This window comes from Pristis pectinata, chromosome 14, assembly GCF_009764475.1.
Source record: "Pristis pectinata isolate sPriPec2 chromosome 14, sPriPec2.1.pri, whole genome shotgun sequence".
Classification (NCBI taxonomy): domain Eukaryota; kingdom Metazoa; phylum Chordata; class Chondrichthyes; order Rhinopristiformes; family Pristidae; genus Pristis; species Pristis pectinata.
Genome location: NC_067418.1, coordinates 26,542,832 through 26,555,704, shown reverse-complemented (window position 1 = coordinate 26,555,704; position 12,873 = coordinate 26,542,832). Strand labels below are relative to the sequence as shown.

The 12,873-nt window shown below is 37.6% G+C and overlaps 1 protein-coding gene across 4 annotated transcripts in view; it reads right to left on the bottom strand.

Annotated features, from left to right (window-relative positions):
• Positions 1-12,873, bottom strand: part of sbf2 (SET binding factor 2) — a 406,613-nt gene that overhangs the window by 325,466 nt on the left and 68,274 nt on the right. For all 4 annotated transcript variants that reach the window (XM_052028866.1, XM_052028868.1, XM_052028865.1 and 1 more), the window contains exon 2: positions 7,692-7,777. In XM_052028866.1, coding sequence (XP_051884826.1) covers positions 7,692-7,777 — 86 coding nt within the window. The remainder of the gene's footprint in view (positions 1-7,691; positions 7,778-12,873) is intronic.

The window sequence follows — 12,873 nt, the reverse complement described above, 5'->3', positions numbered from 1 at the left end:
ATGCTTTAAAAGTTTACATTAAAAACAGAACATGACAGGTTATTGTAGCCTCGTGTCTCCATACCCTCAATTAAAGCTGAAAAATTGAAATATAGCAACATATTACAATAATTAATGAATAAACATGATTGTGCCCTTACAGACACAGGAAATACCAACAATAGTTTCCAGTTAATGGGCTGCACTAACCCTCAAATAACTAGAGTATTTTCTAATGGAACAATTTTGCTTTTAAATCTGGCTATTACATACTGTAAAATATAGATCATTATAAAATAATGCATTTTTATGTTTGCCTGTTGGATCATTTGCAACACAGTTCATTTTCAAAATATTAATTTTCAGTCCTAGTGTGATATTTTAAAATAAATTCATGAACTGTGCTATGAAAAGGTGACCAAATTCATTCTACAGAATGAAATACGGTCTTAATTTTTTAACTAAATATTAAGGTTGAACATTTCTGCTCTGGACCACAGGAACTCATACATCAAGCTGCTGTTCATCGACTACAGCTCGGTGTTCAACACATCATCAAGCTTCAAGACCTGGGCCTCTGCACCTCCCAAGTAGATACTCAACTTCCTCATCAGCAGATCTTAATCAGTGAGGATTGGCAGCAAGTCTCCTTCTCACTGACCAACAACACAGGAGCACCACAGAGCTGCATGCTTAGTTCCCTGCTCTACTCTCTATACACATGACTGTTAGCTAAGCACTGCTTGAATGCCACATACAAATTCGCTAATGACACAACTGTTGTTGGACGAACCACAGGTGATGAGTCAGCTTACCAGAGAGGACACCTGGTTGAGTGGTGCTGCAACAACGAACTCTTGCTCAACCTCAATAAAACTAAAGAACAGATTGTTGACTTCAGGAAGGGTAAGGAGGGCAAACGTGCACCTATTACATTGGGGGATTGGCAGTGGAGAGATTCAGCAACTTTAAATTCCTGGGCATTAAGGTGTCAGATGACCTGTCCTGGGCCCAGCTCAGAGATGCAATAACAAGGAAGGCACGCCAGCGTCTTTACTTTCTTAGGACGTTAGGGAGGTTTGGCTTGTCACCAAAGACTATTAAATTTCTACAGATGTACTGTTGATAAGTATCCTGACTGGTTGCATCATGGTCCAGTATGGAAATTCAAATGCATAGGAACATAAGAAGCTGCAGAGTAGTGGACTCAGCCCAATACATCACAGGCACATCCCTCCCCACCTGTACTATCTACAGGAGGCACTGCCTCAAGAAGACAACATCTATCATCAACGATCCCCTCCATCGGGTCCATGCCATCTTCTCGCAGCTACCATCAGGCCAGAGATACAGAAGCCTGAAATCTCACACCACCAGGTTCAAGAACAGTTACTTGCCTTCAACCATTCAGTTCTTGAACCAACCAGCACAACCCTAATCACCACATTTTTGCAACACCGTGACCACTTTGATCACTTTGCACTAAAACAGACTGTTTTTTTTCCATTCTAATTGTGTTTTCTTGTAAAAATTGTGTAGAATTTACATTTATGTTTTTCTTGTGAATGCTGCTTATAGGATGCAATGTACCTGATATGCAAGCAAGTTTTTCATTGCACCTGTGCATACACGTACTTGTGCATATGACAATAAACTCAATTTTGAAATAAAACAGTAGCAACATTTTACTTTTACATTAGGTTTCAAAGTTTAGCTGCAAAAAGCATGTTTTAACAATGTTTGATGAAAAACTCTGGCGAGTTCTTCCAGCATCATCGTGTCTTTCATCTAGATTCCAGCATCTGCAGTCCTTTGTTTCTCTTTTAACAATGTTTGTCTTATTAAATTTTGACGTAAGGCTTGTCTACAAATAGGAAAGCTGTCATATTTAAGCAATTACTATGAAAGTAATTTCATAGACCACATAAAACAACAAATTGTACTTGAATAACTTAATTGTAACATTAATTATATTGAAGTATTGTGAAATTTTATTGGAATTGTTACATTCCATTTGGTCTCTAAGAACTTTGAGATATTCAGTTTTTTTGGTTGCTTCTCATACTCAGACAATGCCAAATGTCATTTTTGTGGGTTTTCTCTTATGTACTTGATGTTGAATGGATTCACTCCATCAATCCTCTTCTCTACCCCCCCCCCCAGATAAAAATACGAGACAAACAAGTTTTTTTTTCTAGTTATGAGGCAAGATGTTCACAAACAATTAATAATTATTCTATCCAGCTGCAGAAATCAAACTTGAAATTTGAAAATGACTGATTTATAAATGAAGATTCACAAGTTCAGCTTGAGAATTTCTTTCGATCTATCTTTGTAGGTAAAGGCTATATAACTGCAACTGAGGCTCTGAAGTTCAGCACTTTTAATTTTTTTTTTAAACTTAAAATACAACAACTGCAAGTGTAATTCTAAGGCTTCGAAAGTACAAAAAAGAATCAACATCCTGAAAAATCTTTAATCAGTTGTAAGTTAAGATATACTTCAGTGAATCCATCATGTTATCTATGAGGTGTCAAACCCAAGCAATATGAATTGGTGTATTCCAATGGATCTCTCATTGGATCCATCTGCTATGAGAGCAAAGTTCATTCTGGAATTTTAAATTCCTGCAAAGTAACAATTTTAAATAGGAGATTTTTAAAAATAGGTGAAGGGTATTGCTCAATATTTTCACAAGGTATTTTCAGTGCACGGTCCAAGTTTAAACAAGAGCTTACAGAGAAATGAACAGAGTTATAGAAACTGATATTGTAGAAGAAATTAAACATATTGGTTCTGGCTGTACAGTCAATGTGGTTTTCATGGACTTCAGTAAGGTCTTTGACAAGGTCCAACAAGGACCACAGGCCTGGACCTAAAGATTAGAGCTTATGGGATCCATGGTAAATGGCCACATTGGATCCAAAATTAGCTCAGTAATAGGAGACAAAGGGTAACAGCGGAGGGCTGCTTTTGTGATGGGAATCCCAAGACTAGCAGTGTGTCACAGGGATCAGTGCTAGGACCCTTGCTGTTTATTAAATACACTAATGATTTGGATGTCAAAGTAGGAAGCATGATACTAAGTTTGTAGATGACATACACAAAAAAAAATTGGTGTTGTTTATAGTGAGAGGATCAACTGAGGTTCTGAGAGCTCCTCAGAGAGCTCTAATCTTAGGAGAGCTCCAATTGTGTTGGCTCATGCTGGAGCACTGGAGCAGGACTAAGCTTGCCAGTACTTCATTTTGGCGGTTTCTTTGGATAGCCGAAAAAATGAACTCAATTCACATGGTATTTTTAAAACTTGTTAGGTTAAGTTTAAAATGCTTTTTTTAAAAAAAGCATCCACAATGAACTTCAATTTGGCATCTGATGAGATTCTAAAAGAAGAACGTGCCGACAACAATCATGGGCTGCCACATTCTCTTTAAAGTCACCTGGTTCCATTTCCCACACTCCTTTGAAACTTACTTGGTTGTTTCCCCATGCTCCTCTTAAAACATACCATAGCCTCATTTCCTGTTCTCTTTAAACTTAATAGGTTAACTAGAAAATTTGTTTTTCTCCTGTGTAGCACCTAAAAAAATGAATTAAAAATGTGTTGGAGCATTAATATAGTAACATCAAATAGACCAGCAAAACAGCCAGACTGGCCAAATTAACACCATATTATTGAAATTTGGAAAATTATGCACCTCCTTCAAAACTCTTACCAACTAAACCCCCAGACTTCAGGCTATTGTAGCATCATTGTTTATAAGAAAATGGGAATATATGCAACCTGATAATATAGTCTAGCACATGTACACAGTGGCATTCTTCACCCTCTTAAGCAATCCCACAGGTTCAGGGATGAATTTATTCCACTCCAGTAGTGTGGATTCTGACATGGCTGATGGGGGAACCTGTAAACTTTGCCACAGGTGAAGCAAAAGTGTGCAGAGAGGGAAGGGCAGGTAGCAGTGCAGGGATGTGTGTTCATATTCCACTCTTTATGCTGGGCTTCTGTGCTCCTGAGAAACAGAGCCAAGGTTCTCATCCCAAATGCTCTTTCATCATTTTGTGTGTTGATTGGCCAAGGATTCTCACAAGTTCGTGGGAATCTTGCACTTGTTCCCAAAGATGCTTTAAGAATATTGTTGAATCATTTCCTCTATCTACTTGGTAATTTATTACTATGATGAAATTTGGAACAGAGTGTCTGTTTCAAGAGGCCTGTACCAGGTATGCTCATCTGTGTCATGCAAGTATATTAGGATGTAACTGCTGTGGATATTGTTCAAGGAGAGAAAAATGTTGGTTTGCTTATCCTGTCAATTAATTTGAGAATTTTGCACAGGAAACACTAGTTGCACTTCTCCAGTGCTTTAACGTGTCCACATCTCAGAAGTATACATGAGAACAAGGATCATTGTTGCCCAGTGGATCATAAGCTACGTGCCAAATTTGAGGTCTTGATCTTCAAGCACACCCCCCAGCAGCCAAAAGCTGTGCTAGTGGATTGACGGTAATGGTGAATTTCATAACTGGTAGAGTCATAGTGTCATACAGCACAGAGACAGGCCCTTAGGCCCACCACATCCATGCTGACCTTTATGCCAATGTACACTGATCTCATTTGCATGCATTAGGACTGTATTCTTCTTTGTTTTGCCTATTTAAGTGTCTATCTAAATATCTCTTAAACACAGTAAACTTGGTAATTGAATCTGAAATGTCTACCTTTCACATTAAGCAAGTCATCCTGAACTCAATAAAACACTGAGCCAGTCTGTCACCATGCAGATGTATGACGCAAACAAAAATGGTTTTTAATCAGAATACACACCCCACCTGACCCACCTCAAAATATATAGCAGGCTTAGGATGCTGAAAAGCAAATTACTGGATGCGTTGAAGACCAAGGCATGGGCACAGTTGCAAGGGTGATAGAACACTGATGCAGAACATCAGCACCAAAAGCAAATCAAGCAGAATGGACTGGCATTCTGTAAAGCTTCTAAAAGTAAGATACAACTATAGAAATACAGGCACGTCTCTTATATTATTTGAGTACTTTCTTCAGAAGTAATCGAATAATCAAAACCGTCTTCAAAGCAAAAATGACACATTGTATACACTACAAAGCCGCAAAATTATGGCAGAAAATATTTATACATCTCTGTCCAATATTTTTTAAGACTCTCACATGTCCAAAACATGTCCTTTCCTTTATTAAACAGCTTCGGTCTTGGTAGTGGGGTTAGATTTTTTTTAATAATAAAATTATTCCTATTTGTTAGTTATTAATTATGTGTGATTATTAATGTAGAGTATTGTGATTTCAAGTATGATTTAACACAATGTACTTAGTAGTACTTTTACCTTTTTGATTCATATACTGTATTTTCTTTGCAGAATTAAAAATATTGTAAAAAGAAGAAATATTTATACATAAATGGTCTAATGTGCCCAATCTAGCAATGTTGTCACTGGTATAAACAAAGCATAGTTCTTTGCACATTAGTTCAGAAGTCAATAAACCATGGAAGGTTGCTTAATTAGATCCTGCTACTGAGATCCAAAGTCAAATTTCCAAGTTCATGTGCACATTTTTGTTTTATTTTGTTTGTTATGCAATTATATCTAACTAGAATGTACATAAAATCAGGATAAATTTCTTCAGATGTGCTAACTTATGTGAAGACCATGATCTGTGAAAGTTCATCAAATTTAGATTTCAACCACAAGTGCAAAGATTGGAACACAATAGAAAATCACATTTCAGATGATGCATAGATGAAACATGAAGAACACTTTACAGCTGTGCTTTAGGTGTGTCAGGAGTAAATAAATAATGGTACAAGGATGTGCTGTCTGAAGAGAGAGGAACTGTTTTAAGTATTTAACCATTATATTTAAATGTTGCTCAAAAAAAGGAAGAAATGCTAGAAGTAGGGTGCTGCTTAAAGCTATACGGTATGTAGGCAGCAAAAGTCAAAATTCTCTAGCTACCCGGCCCCAGTCCAATGACTATATGCAGCTTCAGGTCAGGTATATATTCTGATGAAACTTGCATTCAGACTAGGCCATGCTGTCAAAATCCATGAAAGAGTAAATTTGCTTAATATTATCAGAATGTGAATAGCATGCTTAAAATTATTACATTTACAGCAACAGGTGGGTTGGATCTAGAAAAATTATAAGATAGCAATACCTAAAATGGTTTGCAGAGACAAACTTGCCTGGTTCTTACAGTTATGAAAACTTCTGCTGTTAAATGAATAAAAGGCCTTTCCCCACTTAAAATGGTTCCTAAGTTAGTGAAAGAGTGCTCCACATTAAGGTGTGATATTTTATACTTTCTCCAAACATCTCAAATGATCCATTCAATAGGTAGGACCTATTTTTAAAGCCGATGTAAACATGCACAAAATATATATCAGAACCATGTTTGGTTAAAAAAAAATCTACATGGAATTGTTGAATCATACAGTTTACAGCTACAGAATTTTTGTATTACAACACAGAAATACTTGGTCAAATAGTCAATGACCAACCCCATCCAGAAAAATGTGACACTGGCATATTGTCCAATTCCCTTGCCATTGTACTCCCAGACATCTTGCTTCCTTCTTAAGCCACCTGCTGGTTTCAGTTCTTGTTTCATGTTAGTTCCCTCCTCAGTCTGAAGGATACAGTTATTATAAACAACTAAGGTCAGTGACCTTGCTACTGAATAAAGAAAATGCATACTCAGAAAAATATGCAACCTCCTGTGAAGGCAACACAATAAGAAACAACAGCCCTGGAAACACTTGAAAGTATCAAGAAAGGATTTAAATAATTGAATTCAACAGTTAAGAGAAGCTGGAATGGGGTTAAAGCTTTACTACACTCCAGAGAAATAATTATTCATCATTTACTGCCAATCCAGAAAGTATTTAGATTTCATTTCCAGTTGCGTCATCTTTAACAGTATGTTCCTTACCAGGAAGATCTTTGAATTTCTCTGCAGTTATCATTAATATCGTTCATTCATCTGACATGTACACCTGCTATTACAATGTTGTAAAGTTTTATCAGGAAGAATAAGCCATCAGTGCAAAGTTATCCATAAAAATGGAACCATTGGGGCCAATTCCAAAATTAAATACAACTTGTGCACCACACACCCCACAAACGACAGTGGGATTTCCCAATAGCTGAATACAATGAAATGTATTTAATCACTGGTAATAGTTAATTACTGTGAAATGAAAAGGATTTGAAGCCAAACTAATAAAGTCTAATCTATTTCAAGTGATCAGAAGAGTAGGTACCAAAATTATTCTTGCAGACATATAAATATTTTATTACTAACCTTGCTTCTGGTGTTTCACGTTACTGGAAATTTAACAGGGTTAACAGCCATATCTCCAGGACTGTCCCCACTAATTTATAAACTAATGTAAAAACTGCCTTAATGTAGATACAGTATTTTAAATCCAGTTTGCTGCAATAAAAATCATTATAAAAGGGGTCATTGTTAATATAAAAATCTGAAGATTTACCCTCAGGTTCAAGCCTCAATATAAACATCTTATATTATTTCCATTCCGGTATAGCTACAAGACACGAGTTCAAGGCGGCCAAGAAATATAATGCAAGAACTAATATTTGGCCCAAAATATTTTCAGAAAACTTCAATCTCCTATCATGAAAAGTAAAATGAAAGCTTATGTACTCACCAACTCTATTCCTTGTGGAAAAGGTGCATCATCCCAATCTTTTCGTGGAAAACGCTGGATTATTTTCCCTGAGCCTTCAACAGATCCTAAGCACAAACAAAGTTAACAAATTACTACAGATATATTGCTGGACTACTACTTATACAGGAAAAATGTAACAATGAACCTTGCACAACGAAAATTACTGCCAGTCATATCAAAGAATTTAAAACACGTCTCCACCTTCCAACAAAGCTCAATGTTAAGTTCCAGGAACAACAACACAAAATCCAACTAGACACATTAGTCTTCTGGACTAAACAGTGATTTCGACACACATACTGCCAACTGAGTATTTTGTAGAATCCCAGATTAGTTTCTCTACTAAAAACCTTAAAGCCGTTTTCCCTGTTTTCTCAGGCAATACCTTTAACAAAGTATAAAGATGACAGGGATATTATTGTGATAAGACTCAATCCCCCTGTTCAACTCCCAGTGCCAGTTCTGTCCCTTCCTTTCATCCACATTTCCTCCAGCATTCACCCTCTTCACAGCCTTGAAGCTGCATCTCTCTAGTTTTTAAATTTTATACACTCCACAGATTCTCACTGAATTTATCATATCCATGAGGCCCATCATCATCTCCCTCAACATTATTCACATTAAACAGATGACCACCCAATTTCCCTTTCTAGCACCCATGTTTGCTGATATTGCCTCCATAGGTACCATCTAGCATTCCTTCAAATCTATCATCATCTCTCTTTTCAAAATAAAAAGAGGACCATTTACAATCTTCTTTACCTGCCCCAAAAAAAAACACTGAACATGCCATTACCTCCCAAATCCATCCCCACCTTTCCCAAAACTTCTAGTTAAATTCTCCAGTCAAATTTTCACCCTTACGGCAATTCTATAACAACTTTCATCATGGTTAGTAATTACATCCTATGTGACTATGCAAAATGAAAATTATTCCTTCTTGTCCTTTTGAATGTGTCTGCAATTTTAACAGATACCCATACCATTCTTCTCCACAACCATCCAGCTGGTTTGGACTGCAATCAGTCCATCCAGTTGCTTGTGGATTTTTTTTTTATTAAAACAAAATACAAATAGTTACCACACCTATTTATCTATTGTGACCTGAAGATTTAACCTTGCTCCCTCCTATCACTGGTGTGCTACTCTTCTATAACATCATCTGAAAACATCATCAGCTGACAACACCCAACTCTATCTCATTGCCACCTCCAAGCCTGCTATTACATATCCAGTAGCTCATGAGTATCTTTCTCCAAATAAAAACTGGGAAGACCAAAAGAACGCCATTAGTTCTCACATTATTTATTACCCAGCTATAACTGTTCTGGGCAACCACCCAATTGTAAGTAGACCATTCACATACAAAGTAGACCAAGTAGACATTCACATATTCCAATCTGGAATATTATATTTAACTCTGAGACAAGCTTCAGCCCACATATGCATGCCATCAAAAAAAATATAGAATAGGAATGGCAGTCATCCAAATGGCTCCTTGAGCCTGCTCTACCATTCAATAACGATTGATCTGATCCTAGCCTCAACTTCACATCTTGCCTATTCCTTGTAATTCTTGATTCCCTATATATCTCTCTTAGCCACAAATATATTCAATGACTCAGCCTGCACAGCTCTCTGGGTAAAAAAATTCCAAAGGTTCATGACCCTCGAGAGAAAGAGAATCCACATCTTAAAAGACAGGCACTTTATTCTGAAACCCAAGTTCTAGATTTCCCAGAAGAAACACATCAGCACCTACCATGTCACTTCCCCTCAGAATCTTTGGTTTTAATAAGATCATCAATAATTCTTCTAAATGCTAATGAGTATAGCCCAACTTGTTCAGATTTTCCCTAATATGTTACCGACTTCATTCAAGAAATGAAACAAATCAATATTCTCTGAATTGTCTTCAAAGCAACCTAATAATGAATCCTTAAATAAGGAAACCAAACCTGTATATAGCTTCCTGGGAATGGTCTCACCACCAGCAGATCTTCCCTACTTTTATATTCCACCCACTATGCAATAAAGCCAATATTCCATTTAACTTACTAATTATTGCTGTACTTTCATGCTGAGGACACCCTGATTTGTCTGTACAGAAACTGTAGTCTCTCTATTTAAGTAACCTGCTTTTTTTCCATTCTTCATATCAAAATGGATCACCCCACATTACCCAACAGTCCATCATCAATTTTTTGCACGTTAGATTAAAACATCTACATCAGTCTGCAGACTTTCTGCATCCTCCTCATAACTTACATTCCCATTCATCTTTGTGCCATCAGCAAATTTGGCTACAATACACTCAGTCTCTTCACTTAAGTTATCAGTGTAAATAGTTGAAGATTCTGCACTAATTGTGTTGCATCCCATTACTTACAGCTAGCAGTCTAGAAATGATCCACTTTCCCTCACACTATTCTGTTAGTTCAACAATCCTCTATTCATGCTAATATGTTACACCAATGCCATGACTCTTATCCTGCTTTGTAATTTTTCTGAGACATTGTTGAATGCCTTCTGGAAATTCACATACACTGCATCTATTGGATCACCTTTAACCAATCTGCTTGTTACATCTTCAAAGTCATCCAGTTAATTTGTCAAACATGATTTCTTTTCATAAAACCACTGACTTCATTTGAAATTACAATTTTCTGAATATCCTGGTACTCTTTTCTTTACAATGGATGCCAATATTTCCCAATGACAGATGTGGAGAGAGAAACAGAATTAACCTTTCAAGTCAATGACTCACTTCTCTTTCCACAAATGCTTCCTTACTTGCTGAGTATTTCCAGCATTTTCTATTTTTATTTCAGATGTCAAACATTTGCAGTTTTCTGCTTTTGATGCTGATATGTTTGGGTTCAGTGTAGTGCGAAATATCACAGAATAACTAGGACGAATATTGGTTAGAACTGTTGGTACAAGTGAACAGTGAGTTTAGCCAAAGTTTATTTCAATGGCCAACTGTTAAAGGAGTCCTACAGCTGACTGGATTAGTAGATCTTGTCCTACCTAGTCCCCCTTATGGCACTTATTTCCTCAATCTAGTCTTTTTTTCTTGAATTCCGTTCCCCAGTAACACCCATTCTTCAGGTCAGTGAAGTGGTACTTCAGTGTGCCAATTGTTTGTTCATTCAGGGCTCCAGCAGACAAATGGCTTTCATTGCTTCTTATTTCAGCATGTGTGTGCAAACTCCTGGTGGGGCTCAGAAGGCTTTGCCCTCAACCAGCAAGTCCCTGCTATCACAGTCTGGATGGAATTCAAGGATACTTGCAGGGTGATTACCACAATAGCCAGGATAGCAGAAACAGATAGGTATGAATCAGTTCATTCCATTGAATTCATGCTGCATATTCAGTTTGTGAAACCCTTGTTCATGTCTAAACCAAAGCCTGTGCGTGTCCAATGTTGCTTTGCTCTGCAGATACATGGATAATTTTAGGCAAATTCTAGGGATTTATTTACTTGTTCCAAGATGTCCACAGGGAGAATGTAGTCACTGGTATGAGTAAAGTCATACTACGGGCATCCGTACCAAACTAAATTGTGTTACAAATAACACTTGCCATAAACTAGAAAAATCCCAAAGCATAGAAATTCTGGGTCACTATCAACATATGGGATACATCAACAATTGAGTGCCATCTGGAGCAAGGCTACTGCAGAACTGCAAGCAAAATGTTTTTGTCATATAGTCCCTGATGATACAATTTCTCCTCTAAGCCCCCTTCCATCTTGCTAAAGCTACAGATTTGAGATTTTCTCCTCTACTAGCCAGTCAGAAATGTGGCAAATTTGGAAGCATGGCAAATAAACAATGCACAAGCTTGCACTTGAGTGCAGACAAATCAGTGATTGCATATTTTGGTTAAAAGTGGAAGGAAATGCTCACTGTAAATGGCCAGATTCAAGATGACAGAAATCCAAGGGGAGCACAGCTATATAGACTGCAACGGTATTGAAGTTAAATCAGGGCAATATATACATAGTGAATGGCGGGGCTTAGGGAGTGTCGTTGAACAGAGAGACCAAGGTGTACATGTACATAGTTCCCTGAAAGTGTCACAGGTAGTGGAGTATGGCATGCTTACCTTCACTGGGCATTGAGTGTAGGAGTTGGGACATCACGTTATAGCTGTACAAGACATTGGCTAGACCACGCTTGGGAGTACTGTATGCAGTTCTGGTCAACCCACTACAAGAAGGATGTGATTAAGCTGGAGAGGGTGCAAATGCACAAGGATGTTGTCAGGACTGAAGAGCTTGAGCTAGGAGAGACTGGATAGGCTGGGACTGTATTTCCCAAAGCAAAGGAGGCTGAGGGGTGACCTTAAAAAAGTTTATAAATTTTTTTTTAAGGGACATAGATAGGGCAGATAGCCACAGTCTTCTTCCCCAGGGTAAGGATTTCAATAGTATCTGAGGGGCATGTTTTTCCATAGACAGGGTGGTAGGTATATAGAGTGAACCACCAGAGGAAGTGGTAGTAGTGGGCACAATTACAACATTTAAAAAGGTACATGGATAGGAATGGTTTAGAGGGACATGGGCCAAACACTGGCAAATGGGATTAGTTTAGGTAACCACAGTTTCCGTGCTATATAACTCTATGACTTTAAATATTCATCCCTTCCATCACCACCACACTGTGGCTGCTGTCTATTCCATCCACAAACTGCAATTTTGCACCTAGGCTACTCCACACCATCTTCAAAACCCACAATTTTAACACCTAAATGACAAGAGCTTCAGGCACAAAGGAACACTACCATCTGCATGTTCCAACCCAAAATACACACAATCCTCACTTTGAAATGTATTGCTGTCCCTTTGGCACATAGATTCTGGAACTCTCTCCCCAATAGCATTTTGGGTAGGACTGCAATCCTTCCAGAAAGTCACAAAGCATCATCTTCATAAGTACAATTAGGGATGTGCAATAAAACCTGGTTTTGCCAGCAATGTCTGGAAACAGATGAATGAATAAACATGTTTTTTTTCAAAATTCTGGATTCTGGAGCATGGATAGAGAATTCTGATAAGTTGGAGGTGCATTCTGACACAAGCATGTTTGGAATACAGACCAACAAGAGCAAAAGGTGTGACATTATTAAACAAAAAACAGATTTGAATCTTTTGGAT